This window comes from Neodiprion fabricii, chromosome 5 (genome assembly GCF_021155785.1).
Source record: "Neodiprion fabricii isolate iyNeoFabr1 chromosome 5, iyNeoFabr1.1, whole genome shotgun sequence".
NCBI lineage: Eukaryota > Metazoa > Arthropoda > Insecta > Hymenoptera > Diprionidae > Neodiprion > Neodiprion fabricii.
Window position 1 is genome coordinate 17486128 of NC_060243.1, and position 23999 is coordinate 17510126.

Here is a 23999-nt window from a genome sequence, read left to right on the forward strand (position 1 = left end):
TTTCCCGCAAGAAGATTTTCATGAGAATTTCTGTAGCAGAGCGATGGAATACAGAAAAATTATTTTCTGTAATCTTAAATCCTGAACATCAAAATTGAAAATACATGCATTTTCTGCATTACAGCAGTAATCCTAATATTGGCCGAGATGCTTCGTTTCAAATCGATTCAAAATTGTTAAAAATCTGTTAAAAAGATTTTATAAGCAGTCGCTGAAGCAAATTTTCTTTTTTTTTCAGTAATTAGTCATTTCAACGTTGCCATTTACCGATGCCATTATATTGGAAAGCTGAAATACTCAACGATGCGAATACGATAAAGAAAAGTGTTTCAGTGAATTTATGGAAAACAGTTTTCCGGACAAAATGAGTCATCGTAGAGTGAAACCGAACAAATCTATAACTGAAGTTTTAAGAATTTTGAAGTGATCGGAAATAAGGCATGGATTCCATTTTCGTACTTTTAGAGAGATCTTCGCAGCTTACGAATACAACAGCTTGCTAAATACTCAATTAATATTCAATAAAATTGACCGAAAAAAATCGATTTTCGTCCAGCCAACCACCTTGAGCTACCGGATCTAAGGCGTTGCGGTGTTTAAGTGCGGTTTAAAAGTGCCGACGGGTGAGTCCCGGGAGCCTCTTGCCCCCGATAGACCTGAGAGAATCGAGATTTAACTGAGAGACAGGCGGACAAAGGGTTCATTTAGGGATGCTGGATGGATTGAGAAGGGACGCTGCGTCACGACCGGCGCTGCCCGGGAGGTCTGCAGCCCGTTAACGGTTTCAAAATAAAAATTAAAAAACCTCGACGGTCAGGATGGACACGAATAATAAGGCGTTCCATTCTCTGAGGTTCATGGAATTCGGAACGGCTGCATCATGGCGGTAAATTTTTACGCAGATCGGATATAACGTTATTATATTATAGGTACTAATCGGATTCAACTCACAATAAACTTTATTTAAGTTGTATGATAAATCTTCGCTTCTTATAATTCTATTTTCATATTTTGTCTTCGGCTAGATCGCGAAACGTCTGTTTTACCAACAGGGTAAATGTTTTTTCTTTTTTTTTTTTCTTCAAACGCAACATATATTTTTCTCTGTTATATGATATAAACTATAGGTAGAAATAATATTGTACATCTACAGGGTTCTGTCAGTAATTGAAAAGCTTCTCAGTAAAATTTGACTTGTTTTAATAGATCAAAAATATCCTTCGAATATAATTCTTAGCAAGGATATTTCTAATTGATCGAATATTCCAATTTTCTCCGATATCGATACCTATGAGTTATAGTTTGAAATACAATCGCAAGGAGCGTTGAACACTTTCACGGGGATATATATATATATATATATATATATATATATACCTAAATTAATTACGTCATCGTCTGTATTTTACATATTATATACATGTACATAATACAACAGACACTCGGAGGTGGTGCTTGATTGACATTTGTATGGGATCGAGTTATGACGTAACAATCGCTAACACGATACAATCCGGTGAAATTCCTGTCAGAATGTGTAGGTAGGGTCGAGCTCGTTAACCGTGAGCTTCGCTACTGCGCGCTCTTCAGTCTCGTTCTGACTCTCTTCGTCGAGAGAGAGAGAGAGAGACAGAGAAAAAGAGAGAAGGGAAGATAGAGATGCGATGTTACGTGATTTTTTATCATCCCCTAGCAATGCTATGGGGTAAATGGTAAAATAACAATAGTAGAAACAATACAAATTTTCCAACATTTGTGCGTAACTACACTGATATTATAGTAAGCAATGGGATAAAATAACAAGCGGATTGAGTGTGATCGATCTAGAATTATGCACTTAGATGATCTGGGAGTCAACTGACAAGAAGTGGGCATCTATTAGGTACGTCATGTTGACTGACTAACAACCGAGGATCAAGTCACACCGAAACATAAATATAAGATTATGTAAACAAATAATAAAGTATAAAGTATAAGGTAAAGATATAAAATGAGAAGTAAAAGATGAAAATTTTAAATTATAAAGTGTCTTTTAGTTTTAGTTGACACTGGCCTCCAAACCCAAGACAATGATCAGAAGTTCAGAGAAATGGGAGTAGAGCCGAGCATTAAAAAGTTGAACAGAGGAAGCTGACACTACTGTCAGGGGGAAAGAGTGACCTAGAAGTACATTGCTAATAAATGGTAAGAGCTGCGATAAGTTTGCGTTCTAAAAACAGGATGTGAAATGTATCAGGAGTAGAACGTGAAGATTCCCCGAAGCATCTTGTATGAAAGAGAGAGACAGGTAGGTAGATAGATATATTTGGTATGCCTTAGTAAGCTTGAAGGCAAGTACAGGATGATGCAGATCAAATACAGATCGTAAAGCAGCTTAAAAATAAAAGTAAAAATACGCATAAAGTAAATAAAGAATAATCAAGTAGAAGAAAAAAGAGAGGAGAGAGAGAGAGAGATTGATTGATTGATTGATTTATACGTGATTAAATCAGGTGAAGAGAGAGAGAGAGACAAAATAGCGTACGAATGTACCCAAATTTGTTACCTCAATCAGAATTATAAGAACGTATAATAACTTAGTTTAATTTTGAGATCACAGATCACTTCAGATCGTCGCACAAGACTTCATAGGATTTCAGGAATTTCATGATGCAATTTCAATTGATTTCATAGGATTTCATAAGATTTCATAACATTTCACATGCTTTATTGCTTTCAAAGTATTGCAAACAATTTAAAGGATTTCAAAATATTTCATACGATTCCAGGAATTTTATGTTTTACATATTCAATTTCAAATTTTCTGATTCAATGTGAAATTTGTGTCAATTTTCAAAAAACCAAATCTTCGAATCACACAAAATGTAAAGGAAAATTTTCAGCAGTAATACACGGGTTCTCCTGTTGTCCCGGATACCCGCCTAAGCCGACGGCTCTTGAGGACGAGGGTGAGAATATTATATCCTGGAGACGTGAGGATGTGACGACGCGTGGGACTGGACATCGGGATGGATTTTAGTCAAGCAAATAAAAACTCGAGCGACTTTCTTGTGTCGTAGACGAAGAGCGGTGGAAAAAAGATGAGGGGCGAGAAGCGGAATAATGCGCGGATACCGTGTCCGAGGCACATCTTGAAAATTCAATCGTAAACAACTCTCGCCCTATATTTTCTCTCCGCATACTATATATATATATATGTATATATACACATATATATATATATAATCTGCACCGCCGACTAGCTGCGCGTTCGACTCACTGCAGTCGCGTCACGTCCTTAGGTAATCTAAAACCTGGAGTCGTTCGTAATTTTAGAAAGACAAAGGATTAAAGCCTACAGGAAACAACCAGCTTATGTGACCTTGAAAATACAGTGAACACACATCCTGTCTCTTACTTTTATATTTGGAGATACGGAATCCGGATTTAAACATGCCCGACATTTAAACGGAACATGTTCGTCGGTCCAACTTTCTTAGATTAATATATTCGACGAGTTGATTCGATCACGGGAACGGCTTTTCAGCTCCCGCCACCTGGCGGATAATTCCGGACTGACGCGCGCCAGACACAGAACGCCTTCAATTATTCTTACGCCGTTGAAAGTTAGTCCCATGTCTTTTTACTCGGCTCCTTAATTAGATAACTTTGATCTATAGCTCCTATGTCACTTAAGTGATAGTCGGTGATCTTGTTTTTAATATAATCGATAGCAACTTAACAAACTCTCTCTACCGCATTCGAAACTTGTTAAATGAACTTGTAAAAAGTGGTACTTGAAATTCTTAAATCGTTGATTTCCCAGTTTGTGCCGTTCGAATTAGCCAAGAGTCATTTATAAATTCTATCTTACGTAAAGTAGAGGTAAGTACTGCTGTTTTACGCTTCTTCACAATCATTGGTTCACAACACTGGTGGTTTTTTTTTGAACGCGGTTCTCCCAACTTTTATCTCAAACGGTACGGCGCGTACATGCATTCTCATTAAATGAAACGTCTCTCGCATGGATAAGAGAAGGTAAATCACATGTTGTGGCATACATAGTAAGAAGACTGACGTCAAGACATGACATACTTGAGATTGTTTTCTGTTTGAAGTTCGTAATGGAATATATCAAGGCACTGTATAAGTTATGCATCTGTCTAATTCGACCGTACATTAGCGGCTGGCATGTAGGGAACCCGACATCTAGTTTTGACGTCATTCAAATCATCAGCCTCGACGTGTTTGTAGAATTTTGAATAACCACTCTGCGGCACGGCGGTAGCAGCTGATTCAGTAGCAGTGAAGTGACGTAACATTCGTTGCGGTAAGTTTACAAATGAAGTTTGACATTTACAAGACGTTGCGTGCACATTATTTCAATCCATTGCAAACAAAGAAATAAATATATAAATATAAATAGCATAAACAAAAATTGTCAAATAAGTATAACTTATTAAACATACTGCCTGGATTACAAAACAGTTTTTATTTGTAGAAAGCAGGTTTTGAATCTGTAATTTACGTCAACGGCCTCTTCAAGGCTTAGGTATAGGATGTTTATAGTAACATAATGATATTGAGGAATAAATCGCAATATCGTTTAGATTATAAAAATATTGCATCAGCTGCGGATCTTTGATGATTTTAATAAATTGGGATTTTGATTCATCACTTTTTCACCGGGGATTTAATAACATAAATATTCAATATCGCTGCAATATATTCAATATAGATGCTCGTACAATTTATTTCAGATTGTCAACTGAATTAATGACCGAGTAAATTTAATTTTTTTACTGCGTTCGATGGATTCAAAACAACCAGACTTATCGTATTACTTTGCTGACGAGAGAGTATTTATACACATAGGTATGTATATAAACTTGAAAGACCCTACTCGGTGGGAAACCGACGCTTGCTTGGAATTTAGCTAGAATTCCAAGAACTTTTGGAGTTCCATGTAAGGAATTCTAAACTTAGGTCTGTGGCTGAAGTCTGATCTTATACTTTTGCGAGACGGAACGTAAGTGTCACGTGGTTTCTCCGTACCATACACTTGTTTGGAATACTTTTTTCCCATAATTATACATCAAACTTTCTCCACTATCTTATTCAAAAATTATGATCGTTTTAAACGAAATTTTCCTTTTAATCAACAAACGCAATTGATACATAAAATGTGAAGGTCACTAAAATTATTCATCTTACAAATGAAACACATGAAAAAATAAATGTTCTGACGTCATTAGGTATTCGATATCGTAATTTCTTTGACTATTTTGAAACTGACACAATCATGGAGACGTTCAAAATTTGAAAAGATTTCACAACTATATGATAAGGTAAACAATTATACAGAGAATCATATTTGGCTTCATCGCTTGCAATTTTCGAGCCACTTTCTACTCGTTTATACGGATTGAGATCTCATAAATATAACTAATGAGAGTAATTCGACTATCATTTAAATCATTTTGAAAAGTAGGTTTTCAGGTTAACGAAATAACCGCCGTTCACTTTGAATATAATTTTCTAAGCAAGTTAATGAGGTCTCATGACTTACAGTCTCTAATTTTTACTAAAAATCAGAGCTATATTTGCAAGCGGAAACCGATGGTTATATTTACCGATATCAATATAATATATCATCACTTAGTCGTATTCAGATAGCGCTATAAGAAAAGTAAGACGTGATGATCTAGAAAAAAATTGTAATATATGGGACTTTGGTAAATATATAAAGATTCCGTGAAAGCTCATGTGTGTCACGTAAATGCAGAGAAATCATCAAGCAAGTATTATATACTATAAAGCAAAAAGCACGAACGGTGTTTCTCTGGTGAAAAGTAACCCAAGTACCCACGATACATAATGAACGATTCAACAAAAATTCACATCCATGCATTCTACGAATATCGGGCAATTACATTATCAAATCGGGCGCGAAAAATCCACTTCCGAAGAATTATCATATCATTGTCCGCAATCGTTCTTTATTATAGTGCTGTCACATTTTTTATACTCAAAAATATTGCGGTTATTCAACTTTTACAATGTATCATGATTAGTTAAACTATTAACAACGAATAGAGTGAATAATTTGCAATAACACGTATATTTTTATTTGCAATAGTAGGTATGTATGTTTTGGTGGAAGCACAGAAAAGATGGGAAACTTTTCATATTTTGCATTGCATTCAGTCACCCGTAGCTGCATGGATATTCGTATATTATACTCCATGTATTATGTGTAAAAATTATAAACTTCTGATTCTTTGATGATTGGAAAGTTCGAAACACCTTGCAAGAACTCAACACTATTAGACAGAAAACCGCTATAAAGCAATAAATCATTTTATTTTACTCAATAAGATGTGGGAAATTCTATACAGTTTCACCTTATAGTGTCGGATGGTCACCATTCCCAATTTTGTTGTAACTTCATCTATTGTCAAATATGTTGTACAGAAAACTACCTGCAGTTTTCTGGTTCTTTATATCATTCGATGTTCCGAAATCAGGAGCCGTTAACTTCTGAATTTTCGTGCCACTTTGAAAATCTGATATAATTACAGAGAATTTTAAGTAATAATACAGATATTTTAAAGCCCCGCAGAAGTGGTAATAATTACCTATTTCATTGGTTGAAAAGTTATAAATTGTTCAACGTTATGTGAATTTAAAAATACGTTTAACCAATATCAACTAGGATTAACGCATGTATTTATATTAAAAAGTCAATAAAATTAGCTTCGCTTGCTTAATACTATAGTAAAGTTTAGAATTTGTTTTCATAGTTTTTGTAGTAATCCGAAAAATCTGCAACAAGATAAATCGAGTCCTTAGAACAGAAAATAACTCACAACTTCCAAGCCCATAAAATTACCGCTATGTCTAAGGTCCCAATTTTTTTTACTTTTGCGTAGAAAGAAGTATCATGACCGAAAAAAAACTGTTAGTATTTGAGAGTACCAACTCTAGATCATACCAAAGTCACAATAAAATAGGTTAACATTGACTGTCCGACGGTTCTGGTGAAACCGTACATGGAATTCCTCGTACAAGCTGAAAAATAAATGCAGTTTGATGTTGAACTTTCGAATTGACGTGAAAAATTATTCTGGTGTAGTAATCCACACTCCGTGCAGAAATTGAACCAGTCTTCTTGACTTCTAGACAAAGTTCGATGAGTATCGATTGGCCGGATTGAAATCGGCAAAGACGGACCTGGTGCTGGTCAAATTTCTTCCGGGTAAAGTAGCCAAATCTCGTCGAAGTTCGTCAAAGTCTCGAGTTCGTCAAATGTCAACTTGGCACTGGTCAGGTTTTATTTAGAACTTCTGATTAGGGCGAACTAGGGAAAGCCTGACTTGTCACAAGCCAAATTTCTCTTGAATCTACTTACCAAAGTAAACTAGACAAAGCCTGACTTTTGGCATCGGCCATGTTTATCTGATTTTGACTAACATGACACATTACAAGTACCAAGAGCAGTTACCAAAAGTCATTGAAGTCGTTGGCGTTCTTGTGATAAAAGCATCAGATGATTTCTGATAAGGTGAGATCATCCAGTTCTAAACTCGTACGAAATATTATTTCACAGTATATTATTTCTATGGATATCTGGCTACAGATTTAAGTTACTCATTTGTAGTAGCATTCCCTTTCCACCTGCATCAAACCTGAGAAATTTGTTACGTAATTTAAAAATCTAATCCGATGATTCGTTTTCAAAAGTCTGATTAGGTGGGGCTTCACCAGCCCTACTGGTAAACGCCCGATCAGGACTTATTCAAAGATTTTGATCACTGCCGGGTCAGGTTCATGTTAGAACGTTACGTTACATTCGTCATTCGAGCTCGATAGTTTTCGTGTCCATTATCTGGCTCGAAACAAGGAAAATTTGACAGGTTCTGGCCAGTGCCTATTTAAAATTTCTACACGAGACTTGTTTTCTCACAACGAAAAGGGTGTGCTAAGATTCACGTAAGGTGTACCTAAAAGATGAACCTGCCGTCGCGGCAAAAGGATTAGTGAACAGTTCATATCTCCGTTTATTGGAGTGCTATATGACTGTAATCAGAGCATAAGGATTGTTTCAGACAATTGGAATAGTAATGGGCATATTTCTGCGATAAATCTATGATCTGCTTACCATACCATAGATATACCTATGTATGCGGAACTTTTGTAGAACAACATCTACCCATTTTTTCCTTGGTCGCTTTTGTAGCCAATGGAATTAGTACGAAGGTTACGAGATCACGAGGATCACTCAACAAAACCGAATCCATACGGCAGCATTATATGGGGTACGAGTTGGGGGCAATTAGATAGATTACAGATAAGAAATCTATTATCGGTACTCACTGGCAAATCGGGGGTCGTTAGTGGCCGGTGGCGCGGGCGCGTACCATGGATGATGATGAGAAGACCTCATGGGGTCGGAGGCGGTGGCGCCTCCGCCGACGCCGCCGGGTCCGGCGTGATGATAGGGTGATAATTCTGCGGCACAGTACTGATATTGCGAAGTGAGCTGCATGGTCGCGTAAGGATTGCCCATTGCTCCCATACCACCGTTACCACCAGCACCCCCCAACGGAGGACCGGGCGTCGATCCGCCGGGAGTGGATCCGCCGTGGAGCGGCGGACTTCCGCTGCTAGCGCTGGAGCTTCCGGCGTTTCCGGCGACGCGGCCGCCGCAGGCGTTTGTGTAGGGTGAACTCTGAGGGTGGGTGACGACCCCGACGCCGACTGCCGCTGCCGCCGCAGCAAGTTCCAGCTTCCTGTAGGACTCCTCGATCGGGCTGAGAATGTCGGTTACGCTGAATGGTGTCGTGTGCGCGCCACCGCCTGTCTGAACGTGGGACTGGTGCTGTTTTGGGGACAAACTCATAGCCAGGTCGACACCGTTCAGGTCCGGCAGCAGGCCGGCCTGCTCCAGCTGCGTCTGCTGCTGATGGTGCTGGTGGTAAGAAGCCGCGTTGTTGTTCCCTTGGCCACCGCCACCACCACCTCCACTACCGCTCATTTCCGAGACTCGTTCCGCTCGTTCAACTGTTTACCAGCGGCCCCGCAAATCCGAGCTCACACCTCACAATTCCAAAACACGAATAAGTACGGACACTGGCTCCGGCTAAATACTCAATTCCCGACGCATCGCCCAAGCTGCACGCCTGGCTTTCGACCTATCTCACGTTCGTATCACCGAGTCGTGATCAACTTTCCACATTTCTAACACTGTGACGGTTTGGCAGAACCTTCGGGAATTCACGTCAAATACCGCGCACTAGTACTTATACAAGTTAATTTATATAATTTGATGACAGTAGGTTACAGACACTTCGAGATCACTTTGTTCACAGCTGCTGAAGTCGAAACCGCGCACTTAAACTCCACTCCAGCGTGTACGTTGATCTTCGGTTAATCCCGGAATTCACTGCAGTTTCGAAGTAGATCGAGTCTCGCGTTCGAGGAGGACCGACATCCGGAATTAAGCGACGACATGATCGGAGAAGGTCAACGAAAGTAAAAACAATTGCAGGTATAGACAACGGTCAGACGGGGTTAATTGGTGGAGGTGATGAGGAGTGGCCGGCGGCCGGCCGGCGGCCGACTGAAAACTCCTGTGGAGTCTTTTAGTCCTTGGACTCGCGGTTCGGGGGCCGTGCAGTGGTAGAGATGTAGTAGACCCAACTTTGCTCTCAGCGGAGGATATACACGTTGGCCAGAGAAGCTGAGGGCTATGGATGGATGGTCCTATGGTCGGATGGATAGATGAATGGAGGACTGTTGGGCTTACACTCTCCGCGGTGGAGAGGTCCTCACGACTCCTCTCACAACCGCTTATAGAAACCACTCGACCGTCTCGTATAAGGTCGTCGTCGCTCGGCGGCCCGGCCCAGGCGCTTCGGGAACCAGTAGATGATGCGATGAGTACCCACTACCGAGAAGTGCCCCTGGTACCAAGAGTCGAGTTCTTCCCCCTTCCGCGCGACGCCGGGACTCGGGAGAGGTCCTTCTCGTTCGAGAGGTGCCCCCGGGATTCCCACCATTCCCACCACCGCCAATCCCGCCCGTCGGCCGATGGCATTGGCTGGTGGTGAGTGACGCCACGCTCCGCTTCTCGGCTCGCCGCTCTCCATAGGCGGACGGAACTCCCTGCGGCCGGGTGGCAGCCAATGGGCGAGAAGCTCCGCCCTTAGGGGGCGGGGTTTGCAGCCGATCGCCATGGCCACCCACGGCTCTGCTTGGCCCGGACGCCGGAGTGCAGCCCACTGCAAAATTACTGGCTGCGCGGAACGAGGCGCGTCGAAATCGACTCTCTCCCGCCGCTGGATCCCCCTGCCGATACCCTCGAGGTTTGACTGCTGCAGCGATGCTTGACTCGCGCAGCGCGCTCCCGGGGATTATGGGAAATTTACGGGTGGACGCTTCGCGACGCGGTGGTGCCGGAGTCTTTGGCCAGACTGTACCCACCCTTCGCCGATTATACCGCGAGCCTCGTAACGGTGCTAGGAGTCCTATGCAGGCGTTCTGACCCTGACCCACGCACCTACATGCCCGTAACTTGAGGTTGTGTGGTAATACGTTTTGGAATTCGGATGCGTAATGACAATGTGCACAGTCTGCGGCAGAGAATCAGGATTATGGATTTCAGGGAGGAGAGACGGGAAATTACCTGTGTGGCTTAAGGACGAATGTGCTCCACTGTGCGAATCAAAAGTTATGAAAATAGGGCAATCCGTTTGCAGAATTTCCGGTAACGCGAATTGCTACAATGATTGTGAACATGAATGAAACAGCATCTTCATATCATGTAACTGAAATGAATGTTAGTATGAGAAAATTCTATTAAACCAGGCCAAGACATTATCCACAATTAAAGAAAAAGGTTTTATAATTAGATCGTTCAAAGTGATTAAACTCTAGTATTTTTATCTGATTTTAATGGTAATCTCTGGAGGCTTCTATGCCATATACCTACCTAGAGTCTATGGTGAACTAAATAAATTCATAAACATCATGCAATCGAATCAAAAATACCAAAGTTGAATCATTTTTAATATTTTATTTGTGAAACAGTTTTTTAAAATGTTGTTACCTTCAGCTGGTCTTATACGACCTTATTCAGAATCCTTATTCGAATAACAAGTGGGATATTGTTTTATCCAAGTTGTCTATCATTGCATGGCACTTATAACATAATGATGGAAGTTTTTTAAACGGTTTATTTTGATTTTCGAACTTTTGATTCAGACTTCGTGGCCCATTCATCTTAACGATTCAGAAGATGTTTTCAAAACATTCTCCATTTCGCAAACAAAGAGAGAGATATTTTATGCACACCATTTCGAATTCTGCGTATATAATATGTATTAATACCTATGTGCAAAGTAATATAGGTACACCAATGAGGGTGAATTCATAACGACCAAAAATCGTATGATGTACATTGCGTATTTTCAAACTTTGTTTGCAGCGTTGTACCTAAGAAGCACTGCATGACCTGATTTAGTACTATAAAACTGTACAAAGGAAAAATTTAGAATTTCAGAAAAAGAATTCACGTGGAAAAATATTCGACATTCCATATTTAATGAATTTAGTTATAATGTGAAACATATTAGCAGCCTGTACAATCCAATTTCCATCAAATATATTGTTATTATCCATAGAAAATCTATTACTACACAAGTCACAATATCATTGTATGGTGTGTACAAAACAAGAATTTCGAATGTTATTTACTAGAAATTCGGGTCAAGCTGAAATTAAGTATTTAGGGATTAAAAGCGTCCTAGTTCGAACTATTTTTTCTCCTCTTTAATGTAATAGAATATTCAAATATCTAGTAGATGCAGAATTGCTCTTATTGAAACGATGTAAATATGAACTTGTATAGACGTAATGGCTCACGCAAAGGCGGATTGAACGAAAGGTTTGCCGGGCGACGTTTCGGTATACATATAATATAAGTAAACGTACTTTCATTTCCAATATTTGTCCTTCGTGCGGACTCCCTGATTTCTTTTTATCTTTTTTTGGCAATATCGTCAACCTATTTGTTCGATTTGCCAAATCGAAGCAATTCGAAGTGATATATAGTTCACAACAGTGACTCTCATTTGAAAATAAACCCCATGACCGTGGCATTAAAATTTTGCTTCAAAACAAACAACTGCTCGAGTCATTTCAGGTTGTCGAGTCTACCATGTCAAAGTAATAGGGAAGCTTTGAACATAAATAAAACACATTATTTTTACAATTTAAATATTGTATTAATTAGATATGTTATCTTTGGCAATCAGTCCTACAATTGGCATTCAAGGTTAGATCAATATTCATTATAAAAATTAAAAAATCGAAAAAGGACATATACATGGTTTAACCCGACTAGACTGGCTCTGTAGGGCCATATGGGAAACGCTAGTGGGGATAGTTTCTCACCATCCTAAAACAAGAGGTATTCAATATTTAGTATAATATTTAGTTTACAGTGGCATACAGACAAATGGATACAAATTCACGGTATCTCTGTATTTGGTCTACGAATATGGCATGGTTCAAGATGGGGTATCGGTTATAGCATTGTCCCGACTTGCCACAGCAGCTAAGTTAAAATAAAAACAAGAATTGTGACAGAAATATACGCGGTAATTGAAAAATCATGTTCTCACTTGCTGATGCACTAATTTCTGCTGATATTATCACCTATATTCAAATTATTATGTTAAAATATTACATCAATGTTACATAAACTATTTAGAGGGAACATTATAGGAAAAACGATAAATTCTAGTATTTTTGTGCAACGGCGAGAGCGTGTCCATGATTTATAATGCGACTCGGCGATTTGTGGCGGCCGGTGAAAGACACTAAACGTTGCTTACTTTTTCGTGATTGATGCATTGTCTTACGTGATTTGACGTCTGTCCTGTTTTGCCCCCGCCCCCGTATTACCCCGCCCACCGCTATCTGTATCCTGAAAATACAGTTAGTGTGTATGTTGTATATTATTTACCGTAAAGTAATTTTGCATGTTTACTTACTTTTCAATCTCAAAAATAAGCAGCTCCATTTATTTGGGTTCATTTTATAATCTCTTGGCTACAGTCACAATATTCTTCTCAATTACGTCAATCCATCTGCATGATATACTATCAGAAACAGATTCAAGACAAAACTCGATTTATTGATATTTGAAAAAAGATCCAATTTAAAGCGGATCAATAAGTTCAATTATACCGGACTTAAGCTCTGTGAGTATAAATCAATAGAAATTTGTTGGTATCATCAGCGAATTCTCATTGATTTGCGCAGATGAATACCATTGGAAGGCTGGAAATATTAGTGGCAAGTAATAGTGAGTTCCATGTACCTTATGGGATCTTGTCGGACGAGGAGTTACCTACAGTTATTAGTTCGTTTGATACGGTACGACTTTTTGTAGGGATTAATTGGTAATTGCGGGAAACTTTCATATCCCCAGATCAACGGAAGGTATAAAAATATCCCCAGAAGTAAGCCGCGTTACCATTCCTCCATTCCTAGTGCTGCGTCAAATCACTAGACAGATGTTAGTAATATCTAGTAAGTTACTAAACTGCTCTTGCTTTTTGCTATGCATGAAATCCCACCTTAAATCTGTGGTTTCCCTGTCTCGCCGCTTCGGTCGGATTTGGATAATTTCGGATACTGTCAGTGTTCTTACCCATTCTTACCCATCTACTTACTCCGTGTAAACGAGGCAGGTGCCGGTGTGATGCACCGATCGTTACAGTGCATAGAAAAACAATTGATTTGAACTTGTGGATTATTCCAGACATGCTCCGAAGACTTCTTTTCAGCTGAAATTGAAGCAAACTAGTTTCGTTGAAAAAAGTTGTGCCAATACGTTGTCATTACTTGTCGAAAGTTGGGCGCGCTATTTGAAACACGGTTGGAGATGACGTATAGTAATTAACACACTTCAGTCAACGACGCATATAACAATTAATATGCATTATATGAAATAAAACTTTTCTTATAATACTAGATTTTCAATTTCCCCGAATGTAAGCATAAACAGAATGTATTGATTCGACGTGTGTTGATGCGCAACATTCTGCTCTCGCATTGATGTGCATTTTCACGGGCGACAAATTGTTGCTGCTGTGTTTCGGTGTCTATAAAAATCCAGCCTTATTAAAGGTACTGTAAATCATCCCAATCAATGGAGTTCAATCGATTTGCATATGCGTAGTCAGTCAATCAGCCTGTCTATATTTGCCAAGTGAGCCATATTTAGTTTCAAAAGACCTCTTTTATCTTCGTAATACGTCAATTCTACATAATGAAACCAAAGTCTCGTAACTTGCACTGGATCGTCTACACCTTTATATTTTTAATTAACGGGCCTCAACAAAGGACATAAGACACATTCTTATTGTGCAATGAAACTTTTCAACAGCCTGCCATTAGAAGCTAAGGAAGCATTACTGAGCGAAGACATGAAAATTAATAAGAAACTATTGAGATACTACATTTTTGTATATTTCTAAGATGAAACGTATATATCTTCAAGAAAATTATTGTACCGTTACTGCTTCTGAAACATTTAATTTCGATAAAATTTATAAATTTATAAGTGTACAATTTTATTAATACGTATTTCTAGGCCTGTTCACAGACAAATGTCTCAACAGGACATATGGATATCTCATATTTATATGTATTTGTATTTTACTCCTAGAATAAACTATCTACCTATATTTGCATAATTTAATGGAAACTTACTGCTGACTGCCAAACTCTTAGCATCATATTGCTTATCCATGATACTTATTTCGTTTCCAGTAAAACCATTGGACGAAATGACTCAGTATAGGAAACTAACTTAAACTAAAACTTCAAACCTTTTGATTGAAACAGATAAGTCACCGTTTTTCATTGGCCGAACCGGAGAAAATTATCCAGGATATGAAAAACCATTACGCATCGTTTTGTTCATTTATCGTTACTATCATTATTATTATTATTATTCCTTCGAATTCTCTTTAATTTTACATGTTATTTTATATACACATCTTACACGATTCAGTTCGAATACTTAAATACCTGGTGTAACACGACCCTTGCGACAGACAAATATGAAACTTAAGAATAAAAGATGGGACTAGCCCTGAGCTATAGAAATATTTTTAAAAGTTAGACCTTTCCAAGCAACTGCGATACAGTAATGCTGCAACAATTGAACGAGGAGCTCTTGTTCATCCAACATTTCTATTCGCTCTATCCGTGTTCGCTCCGAAGATAGCAGAGAATCATAAACTTCAACCATCGTCCAGGCGTCGGAACCGTCCCAACCGTTTATTGTAAATCTGTAATCAAGCATTTCGTCTGTTATTTGGAGTATATCATATTTTGATAATTCGAAACTGCCAATGAATGGCAAAATTTATTTTAGGGAATAGTATCGAAATTGCACAATGAAATTGATATTGGATTACTCAACTATAGATGGGAGATAATAGGTACACACACCAAGAGCGAGTCACTAAAAGGGCACAACTCTGCCATCAAGTCAAGAATGTGTCAACAAATTCAATACAGGAGCTCCATAAGGACGGAAAATTGGAAAGCATTCGATCAGAAAATAAGTAGCATAGTATGAGCCGGTTCATATTTAAAATGAACGTTCAAAACTTCAAGCATACGTCGCATCTTTCTTCACTTCTCGCATAAATTATACTCGCCAATAATCACAGGATCTTTTGCTTCATCTTGAGAAGCCATTAGGTTGCGTATCTCTTTCCATTGTATCGCGCAGCTGCTTTCGTTACTGGCTATCACCATTCTAGACAGCCTAGATCCATCATCGCTTCATCATCCATTATTTCTTACTCAACTCAGTCATTCAGTATGGCAATAATTCATCTGTGACAATTACTTGCACTTGCACTAAATTTCGCCACACTACTTTACTATTTGTGCATCACTTATTTGTGTTTTTGATTCCTATTTTATGGTATTCCTTAATATCTCATCATTGTGTTTTTTTTATATTAAATCACACATTTCAAGCGTGATATGTCATCAGTTCATCATTAATGAATGAGCATACACTCGTAATGTGTAAAGTGTATAAAGCAAAGTTGATGCAAATTTAGATTTAAGGGAGCGAATTATGGTTGTTGGAGTTCAAGTCAGCATTGAACATGAATAATAATAGTTGGGTTTCCAAGAAATAGTATTAATGTTGACTTACGAATGGTACAAACAAAAAATTCGGGTTTCAACAAAGAATACCTCATATATGCAGTAGTTCAGCTATTTCGATGTACATTAATAGTTTCATTATGTTTTGGCCAACTATAAGTACAACATCCATCTTCGGAGGTCTTTTGCAAAATAATTCAGAACTGAATTTTACAATATTTATGTTTTGGTGCTAGTCAATATGCTCGAATAGATTGTTACTGATATCTCTCCCCATTCTGTAGTTAGTTTTTGGCACTCGTTAGTGTTCCTTGTTTCTACTTTCGCCAAACGTGTCGTGTTTTCATTTCATTCAAATTTTCATGAATTACTATCCCTAATCGAATGACAGGGTTAAGAGTAAACTTTTATTGCTCTGCTACTTACAAATTGTTGTCCAATTCAAAAATCACCGGTTAGCATTTATGTTGACGACACATTATCACCGTTTTCGGCCGCCAAAATATCCAAATTAGTCACTTCTCCACAAGAAACCCAACTGTAATCATCTTAAATGCGAGAAGAAATGATTATTTGTGAGTAGAAATAATACATAACTCGACTAAACCATGTAATAGGAATAGTAGGAGCATTTTTCATTTAAAAAAAAAACACTTTGAAATAATAATATTTAACGAGTTTGAATTATGCAAAATAAGGATAATCAACATTGATTGATACAAAAATAAAAAAAAAAAATTGATTTTAGTGAAGAACACAGTGAACACACTCCTAGAAAATGTTATTAAAAATCAAAGCTAACACTGCAGAACAATAAAGTTATGAGATTTATTTGCGGAATTGCTTTGCAATTGATCTGAAGATGGCCATAGTTATTAGCTGAAATTTTTTAACTTTGACGCATTACTATTTATTGATTGCATAGACCTTTATTCGCATATCGATTAGTTGAGGAATTAGTGGCTGATTATACAAATTATCCCGCCGTTATAGTTGTCACAATTTTCATTTTCACAGCATACTACATCAGTTTCGTTTTGCAGTACACGTACACACCCACATATATGCGTGACTAAATTCTCGGTTATTACAATTTGGTTGAAGATGAGGAGTTTATATTTCAGCAGCTTTTGCAATCATTTTGTTCGGCCTGGAATGACATTGAATATCCAACGACCTCTGAAAGTCTGTCTAGAGACGAAACGAAATTTCAAGTGTGTCTACCAGAGGCTATTTTGATTTTCCACCCAAGTTCGAGGCCGCTTCAGGAATATCGTAAAAATCAATATTTTCCTCGATAATGCAAACTAACATTGTCGGACGTTATTTCACGCCAAACATATTTGCCGTGAAAATAATGTTTTTTATCTATCAATGATACATACAAAAAGAACCGACCAAGTGTAAGGGAGAGACCTGACCGATTGATCAGATTTCTCCAGCTGAAAAAATTAAAGCTAACAAATGGAGATTGCACAGTCGGACTATGGGGAATACGAATTTGCCCAAAACCTAATACTAATCGCAGTGAAGAAAAATGTACGAAAAGTTGAAGAATTTGTTCGAAAACAGCCTTCTCAGATTACATCGAAAAAAATGCATTCAAAAAGAATCTCCTGATATGGATTTCTTTGGGTTAAATATACAAAAAACTATGTTTCTTGTGTCAATCATTATTTCACCTTCTAACTAAAATGTGCTTATTACAAAGTAACGAGGAACGGAATTTTTTAGATAGACAATGTTAAACTTGCTGTCTACCCTTGGAATTCATCTTTATTTTTATAATAAGAAAGAATTGAAATGGACTGCAACAAAATCCTGAAGATCGTTTATGACAGTATTTTTAGATTACGCTTTAGTTTTGATTACGATGATTTCTGTGATGGTGATATTTTTTATCACAGATATTCCATATCAATGTGGTTCCACTACCATTTGCTGATTTCTGACAGTCAAAATATAATTTTGGGGTATCTAGCGTTAATGGCATACCAAATTCCCTGACATTTTCCAGTGTTCCTGACAAAAATTTTGATTCCATCCAAGGCACATGTTATCAGTTTCATAGAAATTTCATGACGCTGGATACTCTGAATTATTAAGACATATTATTTCGGCAAAGTCGCGACAATTCATGTCACAGTATTGTCTTGTACCCATTACATTCTCATTTCAATCGCTATTTAGAATCGTCCTCCATATTTATACACACTAGCGTGCACTGTTTACCTGCTCTTCTCTACCTCAGAGCTAGCAGCTTGCCTGTGTTACACCTTGCAACAGCTCAGCTACATATTTCAGGTATATTGTATCATCTATGTATTCTTTCGATTATGTAAAGCCTCAGTTGTTGTACTGATCTCTCATGATACAGATCGTATCGCTTTCTTGATTAAAGTACATTGTATCACTGTTTTATCAATCATGAGGACTCTTTAATTATCCTCTTGCTCACTGATTCCAGTCTTTTCTCCACTATTAACATCTAGCTCTCCAAACAAATATCGACTGAACATTTAATAAAGACATCAACCTTTTCACCTTTCAGCTACGCTAGAATCTTTTATTCACCTTTTTTGCTGACTTTCTAAGCTTTCACAGTCCTCGACTCCAGCCAGAAGACAACCGCGACCTCGTAGATTTGAGAGCATAACTTCTCCAAATTTATCCTTCATATTGACTTGTTCATAATTGATGAACAGTGCATCGTAAAACTTTTTTCCTATCCATTGGAGCAGAGTAGATGTTGCGTTTTTGTCAACATAAACGAGCACACACTCAGCGAGAAACAACGTCGGCAAACTGAAGTCCACTTCGGCTTGAGCAAGCTTGTTTGCCAGCTCCGATATGTTTCTCAAATCGATACCCATCAGGTGATAATTAGCTGCATGCAAATCTGTTGCTGAGAAACTTATTTCACCATCTGAAAAGATAAACAAGTAAATTATTATTAGCACTTTAGTGTTAGTAACTTATGAACTTGTTGCTGAACAAGTTTTTTATTACATACCTTCAGTATTGAGTCTATCTATGAGCTGCTTATGTCTCTTGATGTGGTAACATTTTCTCGATGTGACGCTCGGAAAATCAAGTTCTATAAAATTCTGCGGACTATTTCCGGCGTCTCTCAGTTTCCAGTAGAGCGTATCAAATCCAGAACCCAAATTAATTATTTGACTCTTCTCTCCAGACATCTGTCCAACAATTGTAAAAATTTATGGTTGCATTTTCATTATTGCTAATTTTATAGTGTACTGTGATATTCTTCGACCAAATATTCAACGATTAATTAGTTCTTTTTTCTAATTATAAGTTTGATAAATTATCTGGAATTAAAGTAGGTACATAAAAACAACGAAGTTCAAGTTAGCAACTCTAGAATTACTTTGAAAGAGATAACTTTGCAAAATATGATTATGTGTTCCTCTATTATTGTTCACAGAATTTAAAACAATTCCAAAGCACTGAAAGAAAGACTTTTTGAAAAATGCATCGTTACATCAGCGTTACGAACTTCAACGCCAACAAAGATATAAAGAAATATTATTCGTACAGTGAAATACTTGTTATTCAGATAAATTGAGTGACATGAGTATTTGGATACTTAAAATGAACGTTCAACAAACAACTTTTATAATAGGAAATTCGAAACACTGTCTGGTAATAGAACCGGATATGGGAACTGCAATATAATGTAGTTGCAAAAGATAACTATCAAACAATTATTGAATGGACATTTTGCGTGATGCTTTGATCAAAGAGCATCTGTAACAATTGCCCATTTTGAGCTCTGCGCCAAATTTTCTGGAACAACGGCCAAATGATACCTTATAATACTCTAATACTCAGGAAAAATTTTTAAACAGGAAGACGTGGGGGCGCTAAGTTTGTGAAATCTCCATATATTTGGTAAGACAGCTACACAAAAAAAAAGTCAGATTCGGAAGAGCAACTATGATATTCTGATGTATTTTTCGATGTTGAATCCTAATTTCACGCCAAACATATCCGTATACCCACAAAATACTTCAATAAAGCCAAAAACATCGCCTAAAATAAAATTGAATCATTTTAGGAGTATATGGATATTTTTTACATCAGATTAGAATTCAGCATTAAAAAATACATGAGAATATCAAGGTCGCTTTTCCAATCTGAATTTTTTTGTTATGACTGCTTTGCCGAATACATGGAAATTTAACAACTTTGCTCCCCCATACCTACGGAAGCATTTGTATAATCAGACTGAAATTTGTTCCTGAACATAAGGATATCATAAGGTATTATTTGGCCCTTGTTTTGTAAACATTCGCTCGAACCTGAAAATGGGCAATAAGTGCCTTAATCTTGCGGAGGCTCTTTATTGGAATCTTTTTGAAATGAATTTGTTTCTACTGCTGTATATATTGAAAAATTGATGTCCATCATAAAGTGTATATAGTGGAGATCGCTTTTGGAATGGAATAAAAGAAATAAACTTCTTCTAATAACAGTCAGGAAAAACTTTGTGAGTGCTGACGAAGAAAATACTAACAAAATGAAAACAGTGTTTGAAATTGAAGAATAACCAACATGAGCGATGTAAGCAACTCTTATTAAGATGCTTGAAAAAAGATGAGCATAACACAAACCAATTTCCATTCTCATCGGTAGTTTATGACTTGAATATAAATGAAATAAACAATTGTTTTCCATCCTGTTTCTTGCAAAACATTACTCGTTATAGATTCTAGGAATAAAAATTTATGTGACATAATGAGAACAATTGAATTGCTAATGTGACTTTTTATGTGATTTAGCAATTATATAAGTTGTTTAAAATTCGCATTTTCATTGAGATTCAAGTCAATGCGTGATGGATTCTTCACAGTATTACTAAAATTTGTTCAATTTCTAGATCCTGAACAATTATCAGTGAAAGCAATGTTACCAACAAACATGGTTCAGATATGGAATGATCAGTGTCAGACATTAGTCAGGTGATTTAGGTTTGTGGAAATTTGATGTTTCAGGAATGGCGTTTCAAGTGAAAAAGAAAAAAAAGTTAGGAGTTCTTGACAAATTTCCAAATTGATTCGGTTGTCAAGCGTTTTTTTTTTCTCCGCGTTATAGAATAATTATCTATAATTGGTTTAAGATTTTTATCATTTTATTTTATCCAACTTGTTCTACACAAAAGAGGATCCATATACTTTAGGAACACTTGTTCAGTTGTTTGCAACGGAAACTGCAGAAAACAGTTTTTATTTTCTAAGAGTATAGCATTTACTGAAAATCGCAATGGTTTCTGAGTATTCTTTCGGTGGAATTTACGGAATAATGTGAAACAAAAGATCCTGGGTGATAATTTGATGCGGTCGCGAGGGGGAAGAAATTGGCAACGAATTCTGCCAAGGCCAAGCCAAGGGTAAAGTTTGTTTACTTTAATTCTGACTGTCCCATATATTCCCACGAAAGTGGCGCAGCGTGAAATTGGGACAGACGTGACAAACGCTGCGCGGTGAATATTCGAATTGCGCAGCACCGACGATCAGCTGTATGTGCAATATATACCTCTATAAGTTTCTAGGTTATAATGGATACAGTATTGACATGTCAACTGACGAACTGTCAAAAATGGGTGACGGTTGGGTGAAATTATTGGACAGTGATTGTTTTTTTACCGACCTTGAGAAACTTATTGATGAATACTTCGATCCCCTTGACCCTTGCAAAGTAGCCACGATTTATTTCAGGCGCTTTGCGGTTAGTCTGCTTAACGAAAAGCGAAATGAATGGATCCGTCCAGTAGCCGAGCTGTACGGCGCACCTTTTGCACTCACTCGCGTCGTCGTTTGTCGCTTGGACAGCATCTTCGTCTGTTATTTCGTTTATCATCACTGCTGGGGTTGTTCAAAACTTCTAATCAACGACACATTATATGGCACTCTTTCTCAGTGGCAAGAGCAAACGCTTATGACCAACTGCAACCGACCGCAGAATCAGCCATATTAGTGAATATTGATACCTGCCGGTACCGTTTTTCCCCTGGCGCTTGAGTGCACATTTCTTACGTCCTTGGGCACGCAACTCGCCCCAGAAACGCGATGTCGTCTAGTGGTTGTCTGTCAGGTGGCGTTCGTAGACAAAAGTTGTCTTTCTGGCCAAACCATTAATACGAGTTTAGACAACAAACTATCAATATAATATAATATAATTAATGAAATCGTTTGCAATTGGTCTGTAGATGATTATAGTGCAGTTATAATTTTTCGAGAAAATGAAAAGTTCTACATGTATCTAATCGATAATCATAACATAAGGTTCAATATTTTTAATAAATTCCCTTACATATCGATAAAGCAACGCTTGTGGCGCAATAATTTATTTTTGCAATTGTTTGATAGTTGACCTCTTCATCTGATTCATTAAAATTATAAAATTGCATTAAAATTGGGATTATAACGTCATTGGGCGAGAGCCACCTTCCGCGATTTTCATACGGGATTGTACGTGTGGTTTCGGTTATGCTCCTGTCATGCGTAGACCGAATTTATTCTAACCTTTGGGTTGTGACAGCCCACCTTCCGCGTTACGGACATGCCGTGTCCGTTATTATACACAGCTCAAAAGTTAAAATAAGTTCGGCCCCAGGGGCATGATCGAAACAATACATCATCGCGTACGAAAAACGCGGTAGGTAGCTGTCGTCCAATGATGACGTCATAACCTCAACTTTAATGCAATTTTATAATTTTAATTAATCAGAATAAGCGGTTAACTATCGAATAATTGCAACAAGAAATTATTGCCCTACAAATGATTCTCTATCAATATGTGACGGAATTTATTGGAAATATTGAACTTTGTATACGATTCTCGGCTAAATACATGTACAATTTTTTGTTATTTTCTTTAAAAACATCGGTTCATTATCAAACAGTTCTAATTGCACTACAATCATCTACAGACGAACTGCAAACGATTTCATTAATCGTATTATATTATATTCATGGTTTGTCGGCTGAACTCATTTATTAGCCAAACCGCCAACTTTAATAGGCAATGTGCAGTCAACGAATACCCATCTATATGTTGCCTTTTTCTTGCCTGTAGGATGGTTCCGAGCAGTTCTTGTTTCAATGGCTTGCGCATCCACTGCCGCTTCGGCCATTGAGAATATGCCCCTATATGACGTAATTTACATTTAAAGGCTGAAGCACATAAAACTTCAGAAGCCATATGCAGAATGCAGAACCATTGAAAATCAACTGCGCATACGCGAGTTTTGTCGGCTTTTCGTGCAGGCCAAATGGTGCAGGCTAGCCATCCCGAATTTCAGCTCTCAAACTGCTTCTGGCAGCGATGGGTGCTTTCCATTTACTGACTCAAATCGACTTGTATCGACTGTATTCCTTTGCCCAGATTGGCCGGTTACACCAGAAATAGCGACACAAGTCGACTTGAGTCAGTAAATGGAAAGCACCCGATGTAGTTGATACGAATTTTCAATGTTAGAATCTTAAATAATTGAGGTAGTGACTCCGAAAAGTTTGGGAAGCGTTTGTTATTGGGTTGGAAAATTCATTCTTTAAATAGCGGTCGGAATTTAATACTTATGTTCTTTAAAAATTCAAACGTACACATTTTTTGTAGGCTAGCCTCCTGCATCGCAGACAAAAATATCACTACAAATATCGCTGCGGGAAGATTTCGCTAACCAATGAGATTGAATTATTTGGCGCATGCGCAATTGATTTTCAAGTTTCAGGAGATTGACCCGGTATACCACTGATCTCTACTAGTGATCTGTTAGGACGTCACATAGGGGA

General features: G+C 37.8%; 2 protein-coding genes and 1 long non-coding RNA gene across 3 annotated transcripts in view; all 3 read right to left on the minus strand.

The window, feature by feature from the left end:
- The window catches only part of LOC124182702 (homeobox protein Nkx-2.4-like), a 42370-nt gene extending 32447 nt beyond the window's left edge, over positions 1 to 9923 (minus strand). Inside the window, exon 1 of the mRNA XM_046570288.1 lies at positions 8356 to 9923. Coding sequence (XP_046426244.1) covers positions 8356 to 9016 — 661 coding nt within the window. The 5' untranslated portion in view covers positions 9017 to 9923. The remainder of the gene's footprint in view (positions 1 to 8355) is intronic.
- A 2303-nt stretch (positions 9924 to 12226) lies between these two features.
- LOC124182717 lies at positions 12227 to 13542 on the minus strand. Its single transcript, XR_006870840.1, has 3 exons — positions 13367 to 13542; positions 13038 to 13145; positions 12227 to 12970 (listed from the first exon to the last, which is right to left on the minus strand). It is a non-coding gene; the product is annotated as an uncharacterized LOC124182717 (long non-coding RNA).
- Positions 13543 to 14967: 1425 nt separating this feature from the next.
- LOC124182709 (leucine carboxyl methyltransferase 1) lies at positions 14968 to 22190 on the minus strand. Its single transcript, XM_046570298.1, has 4 exons — positions 21856 to 22190; positions 19199 to 19382; positions 18760 to 19111; positions 14968 to 15347 (listed from the first exon to the last, which is right to left on the minus strand). The coding sequence occupies exons 1-4, from the start codon at positions 22063 to 22065 to the stop codon at positions 15143 to 15145; spliced, it is 951 nt and encodes a 316-aa protein (XP_046426254.1). The 5' UTR covers positions 22066 to 22190; the 3' UTR covers positions 14968 to 15142.
- Between the last annotated feature and the right edge of the window lie 1809 nt (positions 22191 to 23999).